This window comes from Ostrinia nubilalis, chromosome 19 (assembly GCF_963855985.1).
Source record: "Ostrinia nubilalis chromosome 19, ilOstNubi1.1, whole genome shotgun sequence".
In the NCBI taxonomy this organism is placed as follows: domain Eukaryota; kingdom Metazoa; phylum Arthropoda; class Insecta; order Lepidoptera; family Crambidae; genus Ostrinia; species Ostrinia nubilalis.
This window is the reverse complement of record NC_087106.1, coordinates 7603731-7626155: the sequence shown is the minus strand read 5'-3', so window position 1 is coordinate 7626155 and position 22425 is coordinate 7603731. Positions and strand designations below refer to the sequence as shown.

Sequence of the window (22425 nt, the reverse complement as noted above, 5' to 3'; positions counted from 1 at the left end):
TGGGCTGGTGTCGGCTCATATACCCATTTACCTAACACCCTGTAGAGGAGCAATGTGTACGAGAAATAAGAATAACGTAAGTGCGCCTATTAACGACCCCCCAAAATTTGTATTCTATTACCGCCCTATTTTTCTTTCTTTCATAAAAGACATAATAACAGGTTCCAGAAAACACGTTACCTAAAAAATATCTAGATATGTTTATTGACTATCAAAAGGATTAAAGTTTGTGTTCGTAAATAACCAGTAAACGGAGTTATTTGGCATTAAATGGGACGCGACCGCAACGGACGCACTTTTCATACTGACGCGCTCCCAGCTACTTAAGGTGCACCTTGTTATTAATTAGCGATTTTAACACATTTAAAATGAGTATACCAACATGTTTTTGCATAACAATATTAATTCGTACTTTAGTTTCCTAAATAAACCCTCAATATAGCCCTCTCGCTGTATTTTTGTGGCTTAAATACATTTTTAAATAAGGGCGGTAATAGAAACACTTTTCATAATTTGGTTCCTAATAACGACCCATGGCGTTGTTAGAATTTTGATAAAGTTTTTTATTTTAGTATTTATATCTTTAATTACGCATTTAACCTCCATTTTGTTGTCTTGATCGATTCATAAGAATATTTCACATAATTAAATCAATTAACGCCATACGTTAATTGTCATAGGTTTGGCATAAAACTGCAATGAACATTAAAGAATATCTCTAATAATGTATGACAATAGATTTTATAAAAACCTGTTAAATTCTAATTAGAACCTATTTGATATAAAATAAACCTAATAAAAATGATATTTCACTGATCACGTCTTCATTAAAGTAGATATTTTAGCTGGTTACTGTTTTTTTTTACGATCGCTAATAGAATAAAGTAATATTCATACATAATTCTATTACCGCCTCATAACTATAACGCCATCCACCTGCGAAGACTTATAAGCCTGTATTTTGTATATAACTAACATTTATGACATGACACCAAACCAATCATGCGTTATCACAACTATTATGTAACTTTTTAAGATCTTTTGAATAATAAAAAAATAATTTAAAATAAGTATACAGACAGTGTCCAATTGTCCATAGTTTAAATTAAAATACACAATTACACACAATTAAAATCAAAAACATAAGTCAAAAACTAATTAAAAATTATAGTCAAATTAAGAATAAAAATAAAATATTAAATGAAAATTAATTTTTATTAAAACTCAAATATAGTTTAAATAATGACCCCCACTACTCACTAGAACACCGGGTTCTGCGTAATCAAGTATAATAGAGGAATTTATTTATTTTCGAGAAGCGTGCCTTTTCTTTTTTAATAATAATTTTTTTTATTATTAAAAAAGAAAAGGCACGCTTCTTGCAAACTTAAAAAAACATATTTAACTAAAACTAAAAGCAAAACAAATTTAACTTGAAAAAATCAAGTGGTTCCCGAACCTCTGAGCGGGAATCGAACCCGTGCCTCTTGGAATATACCCAATTGAAGAGCAATATTCTTAGTGGTCGGTAATAGAAACAGAAAAAACGTTAATAGAAACACACCTTGTCTATAGGTCGGTAATAGAAACAACTGCTTTTTCAGATTAAATTGCTATTTTTTAATTATTGTGTGATTGAATACTCATTGTTACTACTTGAATTCAAAGATTACTTCATCATTGTTATAAATAAATTAAAGTGTCTTTTCTATCACCACGTCTTATATCTAATTTTCTAAGGTTTATCCGAAGTCAGCTTAAACTGGCGGTAATAGGCGCATTTACGTTAGTATCTGTACATAACAATTTTAAATTAAAATATGTATAATAATGTATATTGCATATTGCAGAACTAAAGCCGTGTATTTCGTGTATAATCGCAAAGTTCCACATCCGCTGTCCTCAATAGAGTTCGTTGAACACATACTCGTAGAGTAGGTAGGTACTTATACTTTACATTAACACGTCATAATTTAAACATAGTCTAGCGTTTTACTGGCATACCAGTAGTAAAGACCGTTTAAAGTCAATACTCATTACATGCATTTTACTTTAGCAATCAGCAAGGTACCTACTTCTTGACACAAACGAAATTACTACTCGTAAGCTTAAGAGCGTTTACGCCGTTTGGCGCAAAAACAGTACTTTTTCAACCCGTTACAATCATTAACCAGTTACATTACAAATATGTTATAGGCATAAATAATTAGGCAATTTCGTCGTCTAAATAGTTAGTTGAGAAAATATTTCGATTAGATAGTATTTAAGAATTCTATCAAGATAAGTCCACACAGGTTTTCAAATTTCCACTTTAGCGTCAGTTTACAAGCTGAAATTTTTATAAAAATACTGTGAAAACGATATAACAAACATTTATATCCTATAGCATAGGTCCTTAGGCAAATAGTTAATTGAGAAAATTCTTAGATATAAGCATTTTACAATAAGAAATCACAAATTCAAAGAACGCGAAATACCCAAAAATCAAAATGAGTTTTACACCATTATTCTTTTTTAATTCAACATAAAAATAGCTTAATATAATAAAATAACATCTTCTTTAAAATATTTACTTTGAAACGATATATTATAATTCATTGTTATTGTTTTGCTATAAACATTTGAAAACTATTAAAAAACGCCGTGCGTGAATCATTTCCAATGATGCCCCTTGAAACGCCGCGCTTCGCGTAAACGCTCTTAACTGATTACTTTTCTCTCAATCATTAAATATTGTAGAGACGCAATACACGAATTTTATGTAAGTTAGTAATTTAGGTAATAGTTTGTAAACTAAAATAAAACCTACTTTTCAAGAAGACCCGGTACCATCCATCCTGAATCCCAAAGACAACAATAATCTTAAAATACAAAACCATTGTGCTAAAGCTAGAGATCCCTTTTAATTAATGAAATAACTAAGTTAAAACTAAAGTAGTTACACTCACTTTAGGAAAGATTTCTGGGAGGTTGAAGCTTTTAGAATTATTTAGGAGTAGAAAAGCTGGCCAGAGACCTCCGTGAACCACGTCTGGATCGACTTGGGACCGTGACTTGGGGGCGACACCACTACTGGAAGGTTAAGTCTCGATCCTCAAAGAAAAAAGTAGGTTTTAGGAGAGCAGAAAGGTCAATCGCTACTTTCTATAGCTGTCTGGTCTTCTCTGAAAACATGGTGATCTTTCAGAAAATAAAACTCATTGATATCTTCCCTTATTTATTCATTGAAACTTAACAAACACAGTATATTGCCTAAACTGGTTAAACTACACACACGTGTCGTCAGCCCTGCGACGGGTCGAGGGCATCGGTTCTCTGAACCTTTGCATGGAGCGCCAGCAAGCTTTGGCCGACGCGCTGTACCGATCCATGTACTCTGTCCTGCCAGGGAACTCCGTGAACCACGTCTGGATCGACTTGGGGGCGACACCTGTGTGAACCACTGCTGGAGGGTTGATGGTCGGCCTGACCACTGGAGGGTTTTCCGTGAAGTGAGTCGGGTCCTTGTAGCATCGGAGTACGCCTAATTTGTTGCTCTCCATGGGAATGGGCGCGCTGGATTGTGACGCTGCGATTATGGTTCTGTAATCGCTCACTGGGAAGGCTGTTGACAAAATAGTTTAATGTAATTAAGTTGTAGATCCTGTAGTTTCGGTAAAGCAGGATAAGACCACTGCAACTGCTCCCGTGGATGTCGTAAGATAGGTACGACTAAGGGACAAACATCAGGCCTTCCCAACCCGCCTTGCACGTGTGGGAAGTGTAAGCCAAATCCTCCATTTGCCTCTGGTAAAAATTCCTTCTTAGCGTGCATCAAATTTTGATCAGTTGTTTTTGTAAAAACAAACATGCTATTATAAAGCAAGCGAGTCTAGCTTGTTACGTGCAATGTACTTAAGTATGTAAGTAATTGAAATTGAACTTGTTGTCCTATAATTACTTCAAGCTGATCGCTTAATTATTTAACAGCAGCAACCCTCCACAAGTGAAACTAGTTTTAGTATGGCATCGTATGATTACTCACATCTCTTTTTGTACGTGGCTTGATACATTGTGATCATTTTGCTGTCCAAGTCGTCGCATGGGTGGTCCAGTATGTCATTGGTAACATCCACCATCTAGAAAATGCAATTATTCAGTATTAAATTTTTCAATGACTAAGTAAGTACAGTGATTCGATATGTATTTCTAAGGAATTAACAGATTTTGAAATGAGTAAGGCAATATGTACTTGGTAGAGGGCCTAGAAACTTGGGATAGTTCAAAATAGACTGCAGCTATCATTGCGACCCCGCGTGGTATTTTCAGAAAATACCACTTTTCTTTTTTGCCAATTTTAAAATCACTAACAATCTACGTCCGTTAGGGACTCGTTACCTGCTGTTACAATGCAACATGTTTTTATTAGTACATAACAATAAATCTATTGTCCATTGTCGTTTCGCTAGGCCTGATTGTCCCGAAACTGTTTTATGTAGGGAAGTAGATAAAATATAGTTAGATAATGCCGTCATACTTCACACTTAACGGCATCCCAAACCCAAAACGAAATAATGATGACTAATTCTGTCAACTTGCTAATGGCTAATTAAGTAAATAATCAGGTTTGAACAAGGATTTGTAACGGTAAATCGAGTGAGTTAAACTACATTTATAATTAATAGGTAGATACTTAAGTTGAGTAATATCTTGTTACCTATCGACGGGCGGCGCAGGACCGGTCTTTGTGGAAATCCTTGGGGGAGGCCTTTGTCCAGCTGTGGACGTCATTCAGATGAATTAAACGCACGAACGATACCTATTGAATGGAGACCAAAAAACTAAAGGATTTTCTACTCCTTTATGTAGTCCTTTGTTACTTTTGTAACACCACCACGTTATAGCTGTGGGTCTAGACAAAGTGCACATTATAATCGCAAACCAGTCGAAAAGTGGTCGAAATTAAGGCTTTTGTATGGAGTTTTGATGGATTCGATTTTCGATTCCATCAAAAAGTGCAACTTGTCTAGGGGGGCTGATCGGTAGGCTCCAAGACTAAAATATGCGACATCGTCTTATCTTCTCATCTAAAGGTCAGCCTCAGCCAAAGAACTACCTACTACCTGAACCTACCTGTCTCCTCAACTGCTCATAGTCCTGGCACAGTTTCTGCTCCTTCTCCAGCAGTTGTTTGTACTGCTCCACTCTTGGGGAGTAGGAGTGGGCGTCGCAGTGGCAGTACGGAGCCACCGGAGCCGGGCGGATGGTCGGCGCTGCCGAAGGGCTGGGAGGCTCGCATGGTCTGGCAACATTGAGGGAGAAAATGATGGCCAATAGACGTGGATCTAGACGAGGATCGTTTTAAAAAAACACTCTTCACCTTGCAATAAAAGTAAGAAGATTATTTTATTAATGTCTATCAGTCCGACAGTTATGTGAAAACGGTTTTTTAAAATGCTTTAGGAATTGATAGGTAATTCAAGTTGATTCGCCCCTTGATTGAACATCAGAGATGGAATAAGGATGCGGAACATTCACAACTTAAAGGCTTTGCTATGTAAAAATGTTTAGGAGTTTTCTGACCAAGTCAAAGTGATAGGAGAAAATAAATCAATGGATGACAAATTACCTAATTAATATCCTCCAAATACTTTGTTTCACATTTTTATTTTTTTACTAGGTGTGTAAAAGTTACTACACTCACTTGCCGACGATAGGTTTTGGAAATGGCCACTGGTAGTCAGTGTGGTTGGCCGTCGAAAAATCATCCATTGTTGTAGTTATGTACCTAGGAGCAAGACAAAAAATATAACAAGAATAATACCATACCACCAGCAATACGCACTAAAGCTCTATTTAACAGTAGGTAATAAAATTTTCTCGTATTTGTGTATTTATCTCAGTGATCTTTTGTCAAATAATGTCAAAACCAAAGCTGTTTACCTGGTTTCAGCTTATTACGTTGATATTTTTAAGATTTACGATTACTATTTTCGCTAATTGACACCCTACATAATTTAGAATAGCTTTAGAAGCCAAAAATTTGATCTGTATTAAAATTTCTTCAATGAGGGAAGATAAAAACATTTTTGACGTTTTTTCCCTTTTTTTTCTTCATGAATAATGACAATAATCTGAAAATAGTTTTGTTTTAGCTTTTCAGATTTTTTATTTTAATTTCACATGCTGCTTGATGGGTAACATATTTTTATTCTCTAGCAACTCCGTTTTGAACGACTTCAAACATTTCACCCACACCTTTTTAGATGCAAGAAGTTTGAAGTTATGAGATGTGGCTATCTCACTCTAGCGCATATAAATTTACTTTAGCGGAATCTTTCATACCGTTCACACAAAAGGCTCTTCTTTTCAGAAGGGTTATAGCAATGCTGCCATAAGAAAAAACTTTTACCTAGAATGGGAAATACTTGCGAAATTTTTTAAATACTTTTAATCATTTCGATCACTTAAATAAGAAATATTAAATTTTAAAAACATTCCATTTTATTTCAGATCTTTTTAACCTGAAAAAATTTAAATGGGTGAAATTGCTTCAAAATACCGCAGAGTAATTTTTAAAACTGGGAAAAGCATTCTCCTAATCTTGCAACATCGGTATGTTTTGCTGTCAAAAGTCAAGTCATCAAATCAGCTGTGTATCACACAGAGGGAACATGTAATAATAAATGTGCGTATTAAAATTTTGGTGTGAAAATGTCCACTGAGACAATTGATAAAAAAGCAACTCAATGTTTATGATAAATTCACGGCCCAGTAGACATGGCGCGGCGGAGGAGCAGCGGGATCACAAGCCTGGGCTTTAACCAGAATCAAGGTTTGTAAATACTTCCTAGTTCGTCAACCTGCGTTCTTTGTTCTTTGGTTGGTGCATTATTCATGATGTGGATGACTAGGACGTTGTGGTGATGGGTTAGTGGAAGGTCAGGAGGGTTATAGTGCCAGCGTGAAGCGTTTCGCGATGCGTCGAAGAGGGTAACGCTTGGGACTCGGGAGTCGCTCGGAGCCACGCTGTGCGGTGCACTCAGACACGTGTTGTTTATATTTTTAGTAGCGCCCACGCGCAGTTTCGTTCCTTGACTTAGCACACTATTGTTTGGGCGTTGGTTTTGTTTGTCGTTTGCGGGTAGTTACGCATTTATTTAATGATAAATAAAGACGTAATACCTTTCGCTCTTTCGAGAATGTATGATGTTTTCTCCTCTAAATATTTATCAATACAATAACATGCTTGTCTTTTAGACTGTCATACTTTCAACTAAAGTATTGTATGTTAATTCATCTAGGATCACAATATTTATAAACAACACAGTGTCCATAACAATATTGGTTTCTTAGTAAGAGATAACAGATTTTAGTAGTCATTTGGTTTCTGCTGTCGACACCACTAATGTATTTATTAGTTTACATAAACGCCTTTAAATATAGGAAATAATAAATGCAAATAATTCTGCAACTCATGATTAAATGATAAGGTAAAGATCACATGGTATTTTTACTAAATTGACTTTAAAACATGATGTGTTGAATTAAGTTTGTAAATGAGTTTTTTTCCACTCAAATTACTCAAGCTAATTCTGTAAAGATAAGAGTTTTCAGATGTTTCGTAATGCTACCATTTTGTTTGCAGACTGCTTCACTTGCTGCCTAAGATCAGGCCTGCGCGTTTACAATGTTGAACCACTTGTGGAAAAGGCCCACTACAGTAAGTTTATTTATTTGTTTAAATTTTTCAATACAACATGCTCTTTTTGATTTCCTGGAACTCTAGGGTATTAATAAGACCACTTCAAAGAATGGAATGGCATTACATTTTTTGTTAAATTCAACAATTTTTTTCGACTTATTTTTTCATACGAAAAAATTTAAAAACTTAATTTTTCACTGAAATAATTCATAATTTACATACACTAAACAATAAAAAGTCTGCACAAAAAGACTAGGTGACAATTTTGAAAAAAAAACTAGATTGATGATACTATAATCTAAATCAACTAGGTATCTTCTAAATCTAGAATCCACAATATCTTCAAAAATATGCTTTTAGAAACACATATTCCTAAGACTATGGAAAACAAAATGAGCACGTTGTACATTGATGTAAAAATGACAATAAAATATTATTTTTATGTGAACTGTTATGTGGGTATTTTAGACTCATATCTATGTTACGGTATTTACTCTGTGTGTAACGGTACTCAATATTAATAAGTGTGAAAATTTCTGATGCTCATAATAACAAAACCAGAGGTTTTTTAATTGAATTCTACAATACTGAATGTATTTAAAAATTAAACAGGCTCTATCTGAGTTGCAAATACTTAATATTATACTACCCTCATTATCATCTATGTGTTACAAGCCCAAAGTAAAAATATATAATTCAGCACTTTCTAAACTGGCTGAACAACTGATTAAAACTTTGTTCCTTTTGAGGAACAATTTTTGTTAATTTTTATTAATTTAATACAAACTAGTACAACGACACTGCAATACTGAAAATACCTTTTTTCAGATTATTACAAGAACTGGTTAAGCTGATAATTAGCCGGTCAACTTTTACTTTTAAATATTTCATTTTTAGGGAAGTTTTGCAACCACAGTATTTTTATACTGAACCACAGTAATAATAAGAACATCTGAAGACATTTTTTTTAAGTTTTCTCTAGCTATTTCATTTTTTATGATTGATTAAGTAGTAAGGGTTGACTTTTCATGGTATTTCTTTTTCATGGTAATATTACTTAAATATCTTTACAGATTTTTTTTTAAATGGTCTAGAAAATATAGTTTAGTTTATTGATGCATTCAACTGAGAACTAAGTTTATTTTGCCAGTCTTCTAAGTAGTATCAGCCGATATATTGTCCCGAATGATAGCAGAGCAAGCTATATTCGGTCGTGTATAAATTCCCCGAAAAGGGCCTACAATCCTACATACTTTAGCGCCTAACTTAGTCAATGCCTGAGGTATGGGAGCGTCACGGGAGGGTGTTTTTGGGACATGAAACGTCATCATCATCATTTCAGCCACATGACGTCCACTGCTGAACATAGGCCTCCCCCAATGACTTCCAAATCGCCCGGTTGGTAGTGGCCTGCATCCAGCGCCTTCCTGCTACATACCTCCAACGTCAGCGAGACTTTAAATGTGCTTCAGCCCCCCTAGACAAAACGCACTTTTTGATCGAATCGAAAATCGAATCCGTCAAAACTCCATACAAAAAAGGGGCTTTTCGACCACTTTTCGACTGGGATTGTAATTTGCACTTCTTTGTCTAGACCCACAGATTTGTGTGCTCTGTCGCGTCATAAAATGTCAATGTCATTACCCCTTAACATGTAACGTCATCCTTCCCGTGCCGCTCCCATACCTCAGACACTCAGTTAAGCGCTAGGTCTATAAAGAATAAATGGATTCCGCAGGCAAAGAAGAGCTGGGCGAGGTGTCGCTATGCGAGATGGTATTCCGCAGCAACTTGCTGCTGCTCGTGAAAGCGCGCCGGCCTTGCAGCCTGTTGTTGCTGGACGACCAGCGGCGCGCCTTCAAAGCTGAGGTGGCTTTCAAGACGCCCATACGTGCGCTGCGAGCTAGGCGGGACAAGTATGTATTATCTATACCGTCATCATTATTATTTCAGCTAATGACAGTCCAATCCTGGACAGTCTTCTCCAAGGAATACCTCAAAAGAACGACGCCCAGCCTTTATCATCCCGTCATTACCAATTTTCCACTTCCATCAAGTGAATGGATACCCCATAAGACAGGCTCTCCCTTGCGACAACCCGTTTACGCCAGTTTTCTTCGGTTCTCCGAAAAATGGCACACAATGCGCGATCTCTTGCTTCTTTCGTCCAGCCACTACCAAGCTATCCCCTTGAGGTCGTCAATCCATCTAGCAGGTGAAGGTAGATACCTGGTATTCCGCAATAACTGGCTGCTATTGCTGGACGACCAGCGGCGCGCCTTCAAGGCCGAGGTGGCTTGCAAGACGCCCATACGAGCGCTGAGAGCTAGGCGGGACAAGTATGTATTATAATATTGTCATTTCAGCGAATGACTGGACTACTGCTGGACGTAAACCTCTCCCAAAGAACGCTACTAGGCTCCAAAGGACACCACAAAACACGATCTCCAACTTCTTTCATCTAGCCGCTGCCAGCTTGAGGTTATCAATTAGGAGGACATCCCATTAAATAGGCTCTTCCATTCGACAACAGTTCCACCGCCGCCGTTCGTAGATTCTGCGACTTTTGTCTTTGGTCCCATAACTAGAACATGATACCAATCATCGTCCTTTATTTTACGATAAGATTATTAAAAACAAAACTTACAAAACCGTACCCAAAACACAGCGGTAGGCCTAGTGATTCAAATAACGTTTCAATAGCTCATTGAATTTAAATCACAAATCTTCGCCCAGTTACAATTAAACGGCCTTCGTAGGTATTAGGAAGTAGACGGGACTTCATGGCCGACATTAGGAAAACCGACGATGAAGCGGAATCCGATGGGCCAAATCGGTTTGTTTATTTTGGGTCGGCGTGTTTTCTAAACATACAGCCAGTATGAAATAGCTTCAACAACATTTGCTCCCTTCGTTCGGTCGTTTCAGCCAAATGACGTTTACTGGACAAAGGCACAGTTTCGCACTGTTGGACAAACTGGGCATAGGCGGGAATGTGGGCAAAGGTCGCTATACCGGCTCTTCCCCTATGCTCAGAAAGAAGGACATTCGTAGTTGTTTTAGTGGCTCTCCCCCAAGGATTTCCACGACAAACGGTCCTGCGCTGCCCGCATGCAGGACCATGTTCTTACCACGATTAACACCAGATCGTCGGTCTACCTGCGAATGTCTGCCTACACTACGTTTTCCTTTTTCTTCTTCTTGGAAACTTTTCTCAGCCTTCGGTTAAAAACCATAAATAATATTATGACCGCCAAAGTATTCGAATATTTTTGTTATGATTGCTTTCATATTGTTTCGCAATTGGATTTAAAGTCATATATCGTGATAAGATAAGCGGCGACCTTCACCGAATAACCTAATATTTATTAACGACTACCACGTGAATTGTCTTATTTATGAGGTGATTACGAATACTGTCTGGTCTTGATATAATATGATTTTTGTCCATACGCATGCGATGCATTGTAAAATCTTCGCATTTGATTATCTGTGACTGGAGTGGTATTAGTTGAAACAATATTGGAGTGGTATTAGTTGAAACAATATCATTAAGTATATTCTTTATTTATTTATTCTATTAGTATAATGTACATATTGTATTCACAGGTGTCTCATTCACGTGTCACTTGTTTTTCTTAGCATATCTTATGTTATTTACAAATATGCAGCACAAGATTACACGCCTCTAGCATGACCACAGATATTATAATTTTATTTCCCATACCAACTACTATTTCAATTTATTTTTACGACAAAACAAGCTACTTCTCCCCCATTCTCCCCGAGCTAACATATTTCTTAATCAAAATTGGTTCAACTGTGTAGGTGTGAAGACATTTTAACAAAAAAACTGCTTGTATTCTTGAACAATCAGTGATCAAAATATCACATCATGGAAGAATTTTTTCAAAAATATTTATATTTATCAGTGGGCTGAGTGTGAGTTTATATCAAAATGACATCAAAATGTATGACGGATTGTACCTTTAGTTAGCGCCCTTAGCGGAAACTTTCAAGAATTAAAATTTTCATACCTTTTTTAAACGCGCTCACGTGAACGCGTGCGCGTTTGATGTAAACTCACTCAGCCCTCAGCACTTGAAACCATACTTACTTATTTAAATTATTGCAATTGAAACAATTTTGCGTCGCAAATTATTTCTTTGTTTCTCTACGAATTGCGCCGTTTAGTAGGTACCTATTATGATGTTTTATTATAGTTATCATTACCTAAATTAAATACGGTTCTGTAGTGTTATTCTCGTGGGAATATTATTTCCTGTCTTCAAACAATTAACCTCATTTATCTAAAATTTTGACCCTGATATTATTATTAGTATGTATTTTACCTAAGTACTGTGTGATTCATCATCAGTACATAATTATAGTGTACAAGTTATTATAAATGATTATGCTTTAATTATTTTATAGCATCTTATCTAATACACCAACCTACCAAATCCATTTTATTCATAAAATAAATAATTGCCAGACAATATTTTTCCCCATATCCTTTAATATTGTACAGCGTAGAGATTAATCAGTTTCATTTAAAGTAGGTATACTCGCTAGACTGACGTATCTTTGAATGTCGCGATCGCCTATCTTATGGGACAAGCCTTTGCCCAGCTGCGGACATCTTATAGTGTAAATATAAAGTGGTGAACGGTGGTACGGGCGGGAGGCAATCGTAATAAAAGACGGCGAAAGAGGGTAGACCGATATGTCTGCCCATAACATGCCACCCGCCAGTTTCCTCAGTTATTCCGTAACCATATGGCGCTTGCAACAGTGCCGAAATATCGGAAACTCGAAATTAAGGTACATGGTAGCAATCCCGTCAATAAATATTATGTTAGTGACCATGAAAGTTTAAAACAATATAACATTACTATAACATGAAACTGTTTCCACAGAGTGGCGGTCGTGCTATCATCAAGCATACAAGTTCTAACGCTGCCGTCGCTGCAGCGAGTGGCGCTCCTGCGCACACCGCAAGCCGCGCGCCCGCTGTGCGCGCTCGCGATCGAGCCCAACGCGGTGCAGGTGTTGGCTGCGCCCGCGCACAGGAAGGGCTCGCTGCAGATACTGGTATGTAAACATTTTAAATTAGAATTTAAAGCAATAAACTGATGGTCCAATTTTAAACCGCGTACTCTCGATAAAACCTAACGCGGTGCAGGTGCTGGCTGCGCCCGCGCACAGGAAGGGCTCGCTGCAGATACTGGTACGTAGACACTCTAAATTTGATCTTAAAACAATAAACTGATGATCTTTAGTTCAACTGCGCGCTCTGGATAAAAAACCCAATGTGGTAAAGTGTCAGATGTGCCCGCGCATATTAAGGGCTCGCTGCAGATACTGGTCATTACATTGTAAATTAGAACTTAATGCAATAGACTGATAGTCTATAGTTGAACTCTGCGCTCGCGATCGAGCCCAACGCGGTGCAGGTATTGGCTGCGCGCGCGCACAGGAAGGGCTCGCTGCAGATACTGGTACGTAGTGAATTATACACACACACAGTTCTAAATTTGAACTTATAGCAATAAACATAGCTCGTAGAGACGATGGCTGTTGGGGCAGGAAAGTTCTCGAGTGGCGACCACGAGCTGGAAGACGTAGCGTGGGCTGGGCAGGCCTCCTAGGTGGACCGACGATCTGGTAAAGGTCGCGGGAAAAGCCTGGATGCGGGCAGCGCAGGACCGCTCATTTTGAAAACCTTGGGGGAGGCCTTTGTCCAGCTGTGGACGTTATTTGGCTGGAACGAACGAACGAATAAACTGATGGTCTATAATTCAACTGCGCGCTCGCGATCGAACGCAACGCGGTGCAGGTGTTGGCTGCGTCCGCGCACAGGAAGGGATCGCTGCAGATACTGGTACGTAGACACTCTAAATTTGATCTTAAAACTATGAGCTTACGATTTAGTTTTAACTGCAGCTCTGTGCGCTATAGCGAGCTATCGAAGCCAACGCAGTGCAATTTTAAAGCGCGCGCTTACGCCCGTATACACAAACGATGCTTGCTTAAGGGAAGCAGCAAATCGAATTCATAGCGTTGAATAGAGCTCTGTGATTGGTTCATGTGTCACCCTGTGCGTCGGCGTTAGTTTTTAACCGCTGCCCGCCCGTTATGCGCGCTCGCGATCGAGCCCAACGCGGTGCAGGTGCTGGCTGCGCCCGCGCACAGGAAGGGCTCGCTGCAGATACTGGTACGTAGACATTCTAAATTAGATCTTAAAACAATAAACTGATGATCTATAGTTCAACTGCGCGCTTTGGATAAAAAACCCAATGTGGTAAAGTGTCAGATGTGCCCGCGCATATTAAGGGCTCGCTGCAGATACTGGTCATTACATTGTAAATTAGAACTTAATGCAATAGACTGATAGTCTATAGTTGAACTGTGCGCTCGCGATCGAGCCCAACGCGGTGCAGGTGTTGGCTGCGCCCGCGCACAGGAAGGGCTCGCTGCAGATACTGGTACGTAGACACTCTAAATTAGATCTTAAAGTAATATACTGATGGTCTATAGTTGATGTGTGCGCTCGCGATCGAACCCAACGCGGTGCAGGTGCTGGTTGCGCCCGCGCACAGGAAGGGCTCGCTGCAGATACTGGTACGTAGACACTCTAAATTTGATCTTAAAACTATGATCTTACGATTTAGTTTTAACTGCAGCTCTGTGCGCTATAGCGAGCTATCGAAGCCAACGCAGTGCAATTTTAAAGCGCGCGCTTACGCCCGTATTCACAAACGATGCTTGCTTAAGGGAAGCAGCAAATCGAATTCATAGCGTTGAATAGAGCTCTGCGATTGGTTCATGTGTCACCCTGTGCGTCCTCGCACACTGTGAGACCTCATAGTAATGTTTGTAAATACGGGCGTTAGTTTTCAACCGCTGCCCGCCCGCTATGCGCGCTCGCGATCGAACCCAACGCGGTGCAGGTGCTGGCTGCGCCCGCGCACAGGAAGGGCTCGCTGCAGATACTGGTACGTAGACACTCTAAATTTGATCTTAAAGCTATGAGCTTACGATTTAGTTTTAACTGCAGCTCTGTGCGTTTAGTTTTATAGCGAGCTATCGAAGCCAACGAGTGCAATTTTAAAGCGCGCGCTTACGCCCGTATTCACAAACGATGCTTGCTTATGGGAAGCAGCAAATCATAGCGTTGAATAGAGCTCTGTGATTGGTTCATGTGTCACCCTATGCGTCCACGCGCACTGTTAGTGGCGTTAGTTATCAACCGCTGCCCGCCCGCTATGCGCGCTCGCAATCGAGCCCAACGCGGTGCAGGTGCTGGCTGCGCCCGCGCACAGGAAGGGCTCGCTGCAGATACTGGTAAGTAGTGCAAGACACTTTAGAAATTATTGATTGTTCGTTCGTTCGTTCGTTTCATCCAAATGACGTCCACTGCTGGACAAAGACCTCCCCCAAGGTTTTCCACAATAAACGGTCCTGCGCTGCCCGCATCCAGGCTCCTCCCGCGACCTTTACCAGATCGTCGGTCCACCTAGTAGGAGGCCTGCCCACGCTACGTCTTCCAGCCCGTTATTGATAGAATAAAGATTTATTTTTCAATGCTGGAAACTAATATATTCGAAGCGGATGGCAAGAAAGTTGTGTCATAGATTTTGACACAAATCGTGTCCTTTTTAAATAAAGTAAAACCCTTAAATTAAGTTTAATAATCTGCTCAAAAAAAATATCATGTGTTCACTTTATAACATGTTTCTAAATATTTTGTGAATTATACAATTTTAGGAGTTGACAATCTATAGGTATAAATTGAATGACACGAGAGACGTGTCATGTCGTGTTAATCCTGTAGCATTCGTTTCTGGATATCGTTTCTATTAAAAAAACGTTTATCTCTTCCAGGACATATCCCGCGCAGTCAAAGGCGCTCAGTCTAGCTCGCCAGCTGTAGTGGGGTGCCACCAGACCGCTCTGGTCTGCCTGAGCGTGTCGTCCAACGGCGCCAAGCTGGCCACGGCGTCGGAACGCGGCACCATCATTCGGATCTGGGACACCACCAGCAAGCTTCTGCTGCACGAGCTACGGCGAGGGTCTGACTACGCGGATGTGTACTGGTTAGTCTTAGCAGTTCTTAGTGTCAGTAGACAGAGCTGATCTGCTAGAACCTCTCACTAAGCAACGGTACATGGTAATATCATTCGCATATGGGATATCACCAGCAAACTCATGCTACATGAGTTGAGGCGAGGGTCTGACTACGCGGATGTGTACTGGTTAGTAACTTGGCAGTTCTTTACTGTCAGTAGACAGAGCTGATCTCTTAGAACCTCTCAATCAAGCATGCTCGTGCTAATATCATTCGCATATGGGATATCACCAGCAAGCTTCTGCTGCACGAGCTACGGCGAGGGTCTGACTACGCGGATGTGTACTGGTTAGTCTTAGCAGTTCTTAGTGTCAGTATACAGAGTTTGTCCTCTAGAACCTCTCAATCAAGCATGCTCGTGCTAATATCATTCGCATATGGGATACCAATAGCAAACTCATGCTACATGAGTTTAGGCGAGGGTCTGACTACGCGGATGTGTACTGGTTAGTCTTAGCAGTTATTAGTGTCAGTATACAGAGTTTGTCCTCTAGAACCTCTCAATCAAGCATGCTCGTGCTAATATCATTCGCATATGGGACACCACCAGCAAGCTTCTGCTGCACGAGCTACGGCGAGGGTCTGACTACGCGGATGTGTACTGGTTAGTAGCTCAGCAGTTCTATAGTGTCGGCCAACGGCGTCAAGCTGGCCACGGCGTCGGAACGCGGCACCATCATTCGGATCTGGGACACCACCAGCAAGCTTCTGCTGCACGAGCTACGGCGAGGGTCTGACTACGCGGATGTGTACTGGTTAGTCTTAGCAGTTCTATAGTGTCGGCCAACGGCGCCAAGCTGGCCACGGCGTCGGAACGCGGCACCATCATTCGGATCTGGGACACCACCAGCAAGCTTCTGCTGCACGAGCTACGGCGAGGGTCTGACTACGCGGATGTGTACTGGTTAGTCTTAGCAGTTCTTAGTGTCAGTAGACAGAGCTGGTCCTCTAAAGCCTATTAATCAAGCAATGGCAACGGCAAACTCGTACTACATGAGTTGAGGCGAGGGTCTGACTAGGCGGATGTGTACTGGTTAGTAACTATAGTTCTGTTAACTTAACATTTTAGCCTAGGCGCAGACCACCGATTTTTAGTTGGCCGATAGTTGCCGATTTGATTTGTATGAAGAATCGGCCAAATCAAATAGGTGTAATGTGCGCACTTCCATACATGCCCATACTGATCAACTGCCCGAATAAACTATCGGCCGACGAAAAATCGATGGTCTGCGTCTAGGCTTAGGGTTAACAAACCAAGATGATTTGCTAGACCATGCTTGGTACAATCATCTGAATACGAAACATCACCAACATGCTACATGACCTACGGCGATGGTCTGATGTTTTGTTGGTTAATTTGTGAATGGTTTTTATATTATTACTGACTCGCACAAGATGCAAGACAGCATTGCATGCACGCCTAAATGTCATGTTCAAATCGTGAATATCAATCTATTGCGAACTTATGAATTCAACCTTTTCACGAATTCATGAGTGATAATGCGTCATCGCGTTCGCGTATATTGCGGTTTAAGTCGCAACCGTCGGTTTTAGTGACTCAGACCTCTCTTCGCTAATTTTAGTGTGCACAAAATTAATGTTACACTGCCTTTATATGGCAATTCTAAAGAAAGCACTTGACAGCTCCTTTTGTCTACAAGCTTTGCAAATACATATTATTCGAGTTCTATGGAATGCATTTATTGTTAAAATTATAAGCAATATGTGGCCTAAATATATGCGATGTTCGTGCATAAAGAGCGTAATTACACGTGCGAAAATTTTTAAGAAAAAGGCGCGGGACTTTCCGATAATAAAACATCTCGATCAAAGTATCAATGTAACGATGACTGCACAAAAAGAACGGTGCTTATGTCATTCCACGTCGTCATTATGACCCAGTTGGTCTACTGCCAAATGCCTGTGCGCCTATTGCTTTTATTTATTGACGCTGAAAGACAACAAACTCCGTGGAGAGATTGACGCCCGTATTCACAAACGATGCTTGCTTAAGTGAGGTAGCAAATCGAACGCACAGCGTTGAATAAAGCTCTGTGATTGTGTCACCCTGTGCGTCCACGTGAACTGTGAGACCTCATAGTAATGTTTTGTAAATACGGGCGTGAGTCGAAATTACGCCAGGTTTAACTTTTGGTCGATTTTCCTTTGCGAGGTCAATTCAGAAATGAGAGCCGTAAACGTACAGTCGCTGACATAGCTCGACGCATCAGCAAGCTGATAATAATATGACAATGGACAGGGCACATAGTAAACACGCAACAATCGAGCAGCTAGGTTCTGGAAAGTGGAGGACACGTGATGGACACTTGCAGAAAGCTTCTGGAGGTAGGCCGCTTTCGACAGGCCTATCTAAAAACCATTGGGGGAGCCAATGTTCAGCATTAGGCGTTCTATGACTGAACCTAGGACCTTTTCATCTAAGCTAGTTTAGCGAATTACGGGATCGAACGTTTCCCGAATCTCAAATCGGCAGTCCTATACTGTTAAGCGATTGACACCATAATTGAAAAATAATAACTATTATTTATGTAATTCTTTCATTTTCCAGTATAAACTTCAACCCGTCCGGGTCGCTAGTATGCTGCGTGTCGGACAAAGGCACGCTTCACGTGTGGGCCGCGCGCGGGTCCTACGCGCACCTCGCGTCCGCGTCCGCTGAGCCGGACACGCGGGCACTATGCGCCTTCAGCGACGACGCCAACGCCGTGGGTGAGTCACACACAATATGTGGCCCCCCGCGGACCCCCGCGATTTGTGGCCCCCCGTGGACCCCCGAACACAGCAGCCCCCCGCGGTTACTCGCGATATGTGGACCACGGACCCCCGAGGATTGCGGCCCTTCGCGGCCCCGTGTGCCTCCTGCCCAATGTGTTTTTCGCGGCAACAGCGTTGTGGGTAAGTACGAAATAGCTTCCACCCCGGCCCAGCTTCAGCGATGACGTCAGACCCTGCGTCCCAAAGTATTGTGCCCTCCATAGCAACAGCTTTGTGGGTGAGTATACAACTCGTTCAAGGAAGATGCCAGCACCGCGAATAAGCGAAGTGATTAACGCCCGTATACACAAACATTAAAATGAGGCCTCACAGTGCGCGTGGACGCACAGACAGGGTGACACACGAACCAATCACTGCTCTATTGAACGCTGTGCGTTCGATTTGCTGCTTCACCTAAGCAAGCATCGTTTGTGAATCATCATCATCATCAACAGCCCTTTACAGTCCACTGCTGGACTATGAGCCTCCTCCACTATAGTGGAGGGTTTTGCCATAATCTCCACGCTAGGCAGGCGGGTTGGAGATCGCAGTTTAAAAGATTGATGTTTTTCAGAGAGCGCTGCTGCCCATTCTCTGTTTGATGTGTAGTCCCTAAGTCGCCTCTTACGACACCCGCGGGAAGAGTAGGGGTTGGTGACAAATGTATTCTACTCTGCCGTCACCACACGGCTTTTTCGTTTGTGAATATGGGCGTAAATTAATATGAATAAGCACACATAGACCTTGCGCTCTGCGGCCCCCCATGGACTCACGCCCACTAAGCCTTTCTAGTGTTATGGGTAAGTACCTACTTACCAGCCCCCTGGTATCACGCGCCTGCAGCGATGAATGCAGAGTAGCTTCATCTCCCCTACTCTCGCTCGGTGCCTCTTAGCATGCCCTCCGCGACTTCTCCACTTACATAAGAGCTGATGGTAATAATCAATGGCAACCATGTTATTGGTAAGTGCATGCTTTCTTGCTTTACACGATGATGCGGTGTACTTCTTAGGCCCGGTTTCTACGAAAGAGTAGTGGAGCAGAAAAGACAGATGTGTCGTTATCTTTATAAAATTTGAAAATCTGGAAAATTTGGAAATAAAGAAATCTGATTGGATATTCAAAACACTTCTCCGCTACTCTCCGCTCTGCTCCGCCTTGGTGGAAACCGGGCCTATAGGTGTGAATTTTGAAAATTACTAAAAAAATTAACTAGCGTTTTTATTGTTTTCAGTGGTATGTGAAGATGGGACGTTCCACAAGTTTACTTTTTCGGCTGAGGGCAACTGCCATCGGAATGATTTCGAATATTTTTTGCAGGTTAGTAATTCATATCCTCCTCAATTAGAAAAAATAACAGCCAAATCATTTTTATGACTTTCATGGAACAGAACAGTGAATAAAAAGCTTATAAAAATCATTTTTAAAATAAATTTCTAATTATATTAAAATGTTTCAGGTTGGTGACGACGACGAATTCCTGCAATGATGTTTTTTTATACAAAAACTTTGCTGGACATTACAACTTTATCGGACTTACGTGCTGAGTGAAAGAACACTTAACCGCAAAATTTTTAACTCGCGTTTGAAAAGTGATCGCTATATTCTGTTATCCAATTATGGCGTGTATTTATGATACCTTGTGAACTGATTACCTCTCGCCAAAAAGTTATTTATAATATTGCATGCTTAAAAACTTTTTCGGAGGTAAAATTTTATGAAGAGGCAGCTAATATGGTATCGTTGAACTGTCTTCAGCAGCAACTCAACCTACTGCAAAATTATGATTTTAATTTGAGCGCAAAGTTGAAAATCTATTGAAAAACTTGTCATTTTGTGGTAGGGTGAATATGCTGGTGATCGTACTTATGAAATAAGTTACAGCACAAGGACTCAGATTCATACATCGAATCATGCTTTGTGTAACTATAGATACTACTTAAAATACTCCACTTCGTTTGGAGAAATTATTGCTAAATCTATCTAGTTCTTAAGCACCGTGGCATGTTGCTCACGTATTATTTTGACCTGTACATATTTTTTGCCCATACATATTGTGTTCAATCTTATAGTTGATTTAGGCTGAGTTGCACCACTTCTTTTAACCGTGACTATAGCCATAACTGGTGTTTTTTGTATGAAGTTTGACAGACTTGACGTTTGTTAAAGTTAAAGTAATTTGGTGCAACCCAGCCTTAACTAATTCACATTATTCAGCGTTATCTAGTTTGGGCTATTCGCATTAGTTATTGTCGGAATGGCAGTTTATCCTTTACTTTATTATAATGGACGGAGAAGTTTTTTTTTTTTTTTTTTATGCATAACAAGGCAGGTATTTGACCACAATCGCACCTGATGTTAAGTGGGATGTAAGTAGTAATATAAATCGTGATTTAGGTTAAAATTTAATGTCGTTATAAAAGACAAATGGTACTAAATTGCATTTTTAACATAGTATAAACAAACAAATGTTTGTGATGGAGTTGGAATATAAGAGATATAAATGTTGGTTTTGTAATTAAATATTTCTTGTGACATTTTTACGTAACCCAATGCTTATTGGTGTACCAAAGCCTAAAAGATTAGGGTTTGGTTGAAATGATAGTTGTGCGATTGGTTGCGATAGTTTCGAGTAGTTGGCTTAAGAAAGAATATTTTTTAAGAAGATGTGTGTGATTGCACCACCAGTAACTTATACCACGGTCACAACTAGGTGGATGCAAAACGCGCAGATCCATAAAAGCTCGGCTTTGCGGAGCTTGATATTTACCAAAATTGCAGCTTGATTCGCGCAATTTATATATTATAATTATGAATGTATAAAAAATATGTTTGTGTTGTCTATAAAATTAGTTTTTTTTTTTAATTTTAATAATAATAATGATAAATCAGTAATTTACGGTACAATAAACGCATCTCCCTTTAAGCACCTATTTTATGTAAAACTAGCTGACCCGGCGAACTTCGTACCGCCTTAGCGTAGAGATTTTCTTAATATTTTTTTCCGTAAGAACCATCCTTAGACTTCCACAAACATTAAAAAAAAAGAATTATCGAAATCGGTTCAGCCGTTCACACGTGATGCCGTGACAACGCGAAACGGGTTTCATTTTTATATATATAGATAATATGATGCAAATGTTACATAAAATCATTTTTTATGTTTCTTCATTCATTTCCTGTATGGGCTATAATTTTTTAATTTGATTATCGCTCAATAAAAATCTGTACCTTTATACATTGCTCATTTTAGTGATAATCTGGTTCTTATTTTATGTATAGTCTTCATCCTTTATATTGAATAATTTTAATTTATCGTTCCTTATAATACAAGATTTTAATAAAATAAATATAATAGTCATGCCTTTATATTGAGAGAATATTAGATAATTTTAATTTTCTTGTTAAGATATTATATTATTTACACAGAATGTTCACACCATAGTAACAGTGAAAATTTTATGTAATGATCAACATAACGAATATTATGTAATTATGTAAATAATTAACAGCAACATATTATAGTTTTTATACTTTGTCAGTAGATTAATAGTAATGAATCATAATATTATGTCTCAGCTTAACTAAAAATTCGAAATATAAATGAGAGGACAATTAGGCTAATAAGGCACATTTCTAAATGTAAATAAGAAGTTTCAGATGTTGGTTTATTTTTTTATGAAATTGTAATTGAAACAGCATCTTCTGGTGATAGAGGTCATTGTACCCACAAAACTTTTCAATAATAAAAACTTCTTTTATATTTGGCTTTTCATTTATAATACAAATATTATATTTTTAATGGGATCTCTATTAAAAATATAATACCTACCTA

General features: G+C 39.5%; 2 protein-coding genes across 2 annotated transcripts; one reads left to right on the top strand and one right to left on the bottom strand.

Moving 5' to 3' along the window:
- Positions 1-3204: 3204 nt before the first annotated feature.
- Positions 3205-6084, bottom strand: LOC135081286 (uncharacterized). Its single transcript, XM_063976023.1, has 5 exons — positions 5923-6084; positions 5684-5767; positions 5113-5281; positions 4025-4118; positions 3205-3604 (listed from the first exon to the last, which is right to left on the bottom strand). Exons 2-5 carry the CDS (start codon positions 5749-5751, stop codon positions 3267-3269), a joined length of 669 nt encoding a protein of 222 aa, XP_063832093.1. The 5' UTR covers positions 5752-5767; positions 5923-6084; the 3' UTR covers positions 3205-3266.
- Positions 6085-6618: 534 nt separating this feature from the next.
- Positions 6619-22353, top strand: LOC135081129 (WD repeat domain phosphoinositide-interacting protein 4-like). The gene is made up of 8 exons (XM_063975870.1): positions 6619-6814; positions 7628-7702; positions 9423-9600; positions 12604-12778; positions 15572-15783; positions 18385-18545; positions 19825-19910; positions 20050-22353. Exons 1-8 carry the CDS (start codon positions 6760-6762, stop codon positions 20077-20079), a joined length of 972 nt encoding a protein of 323 aa, XP_063831940.1. The 5' UTR covers positions 6619-6759; the 3' UTR covers positions 20080-22353.
- Positions 22354-22425: the final 72 nt, after the last annotated feature.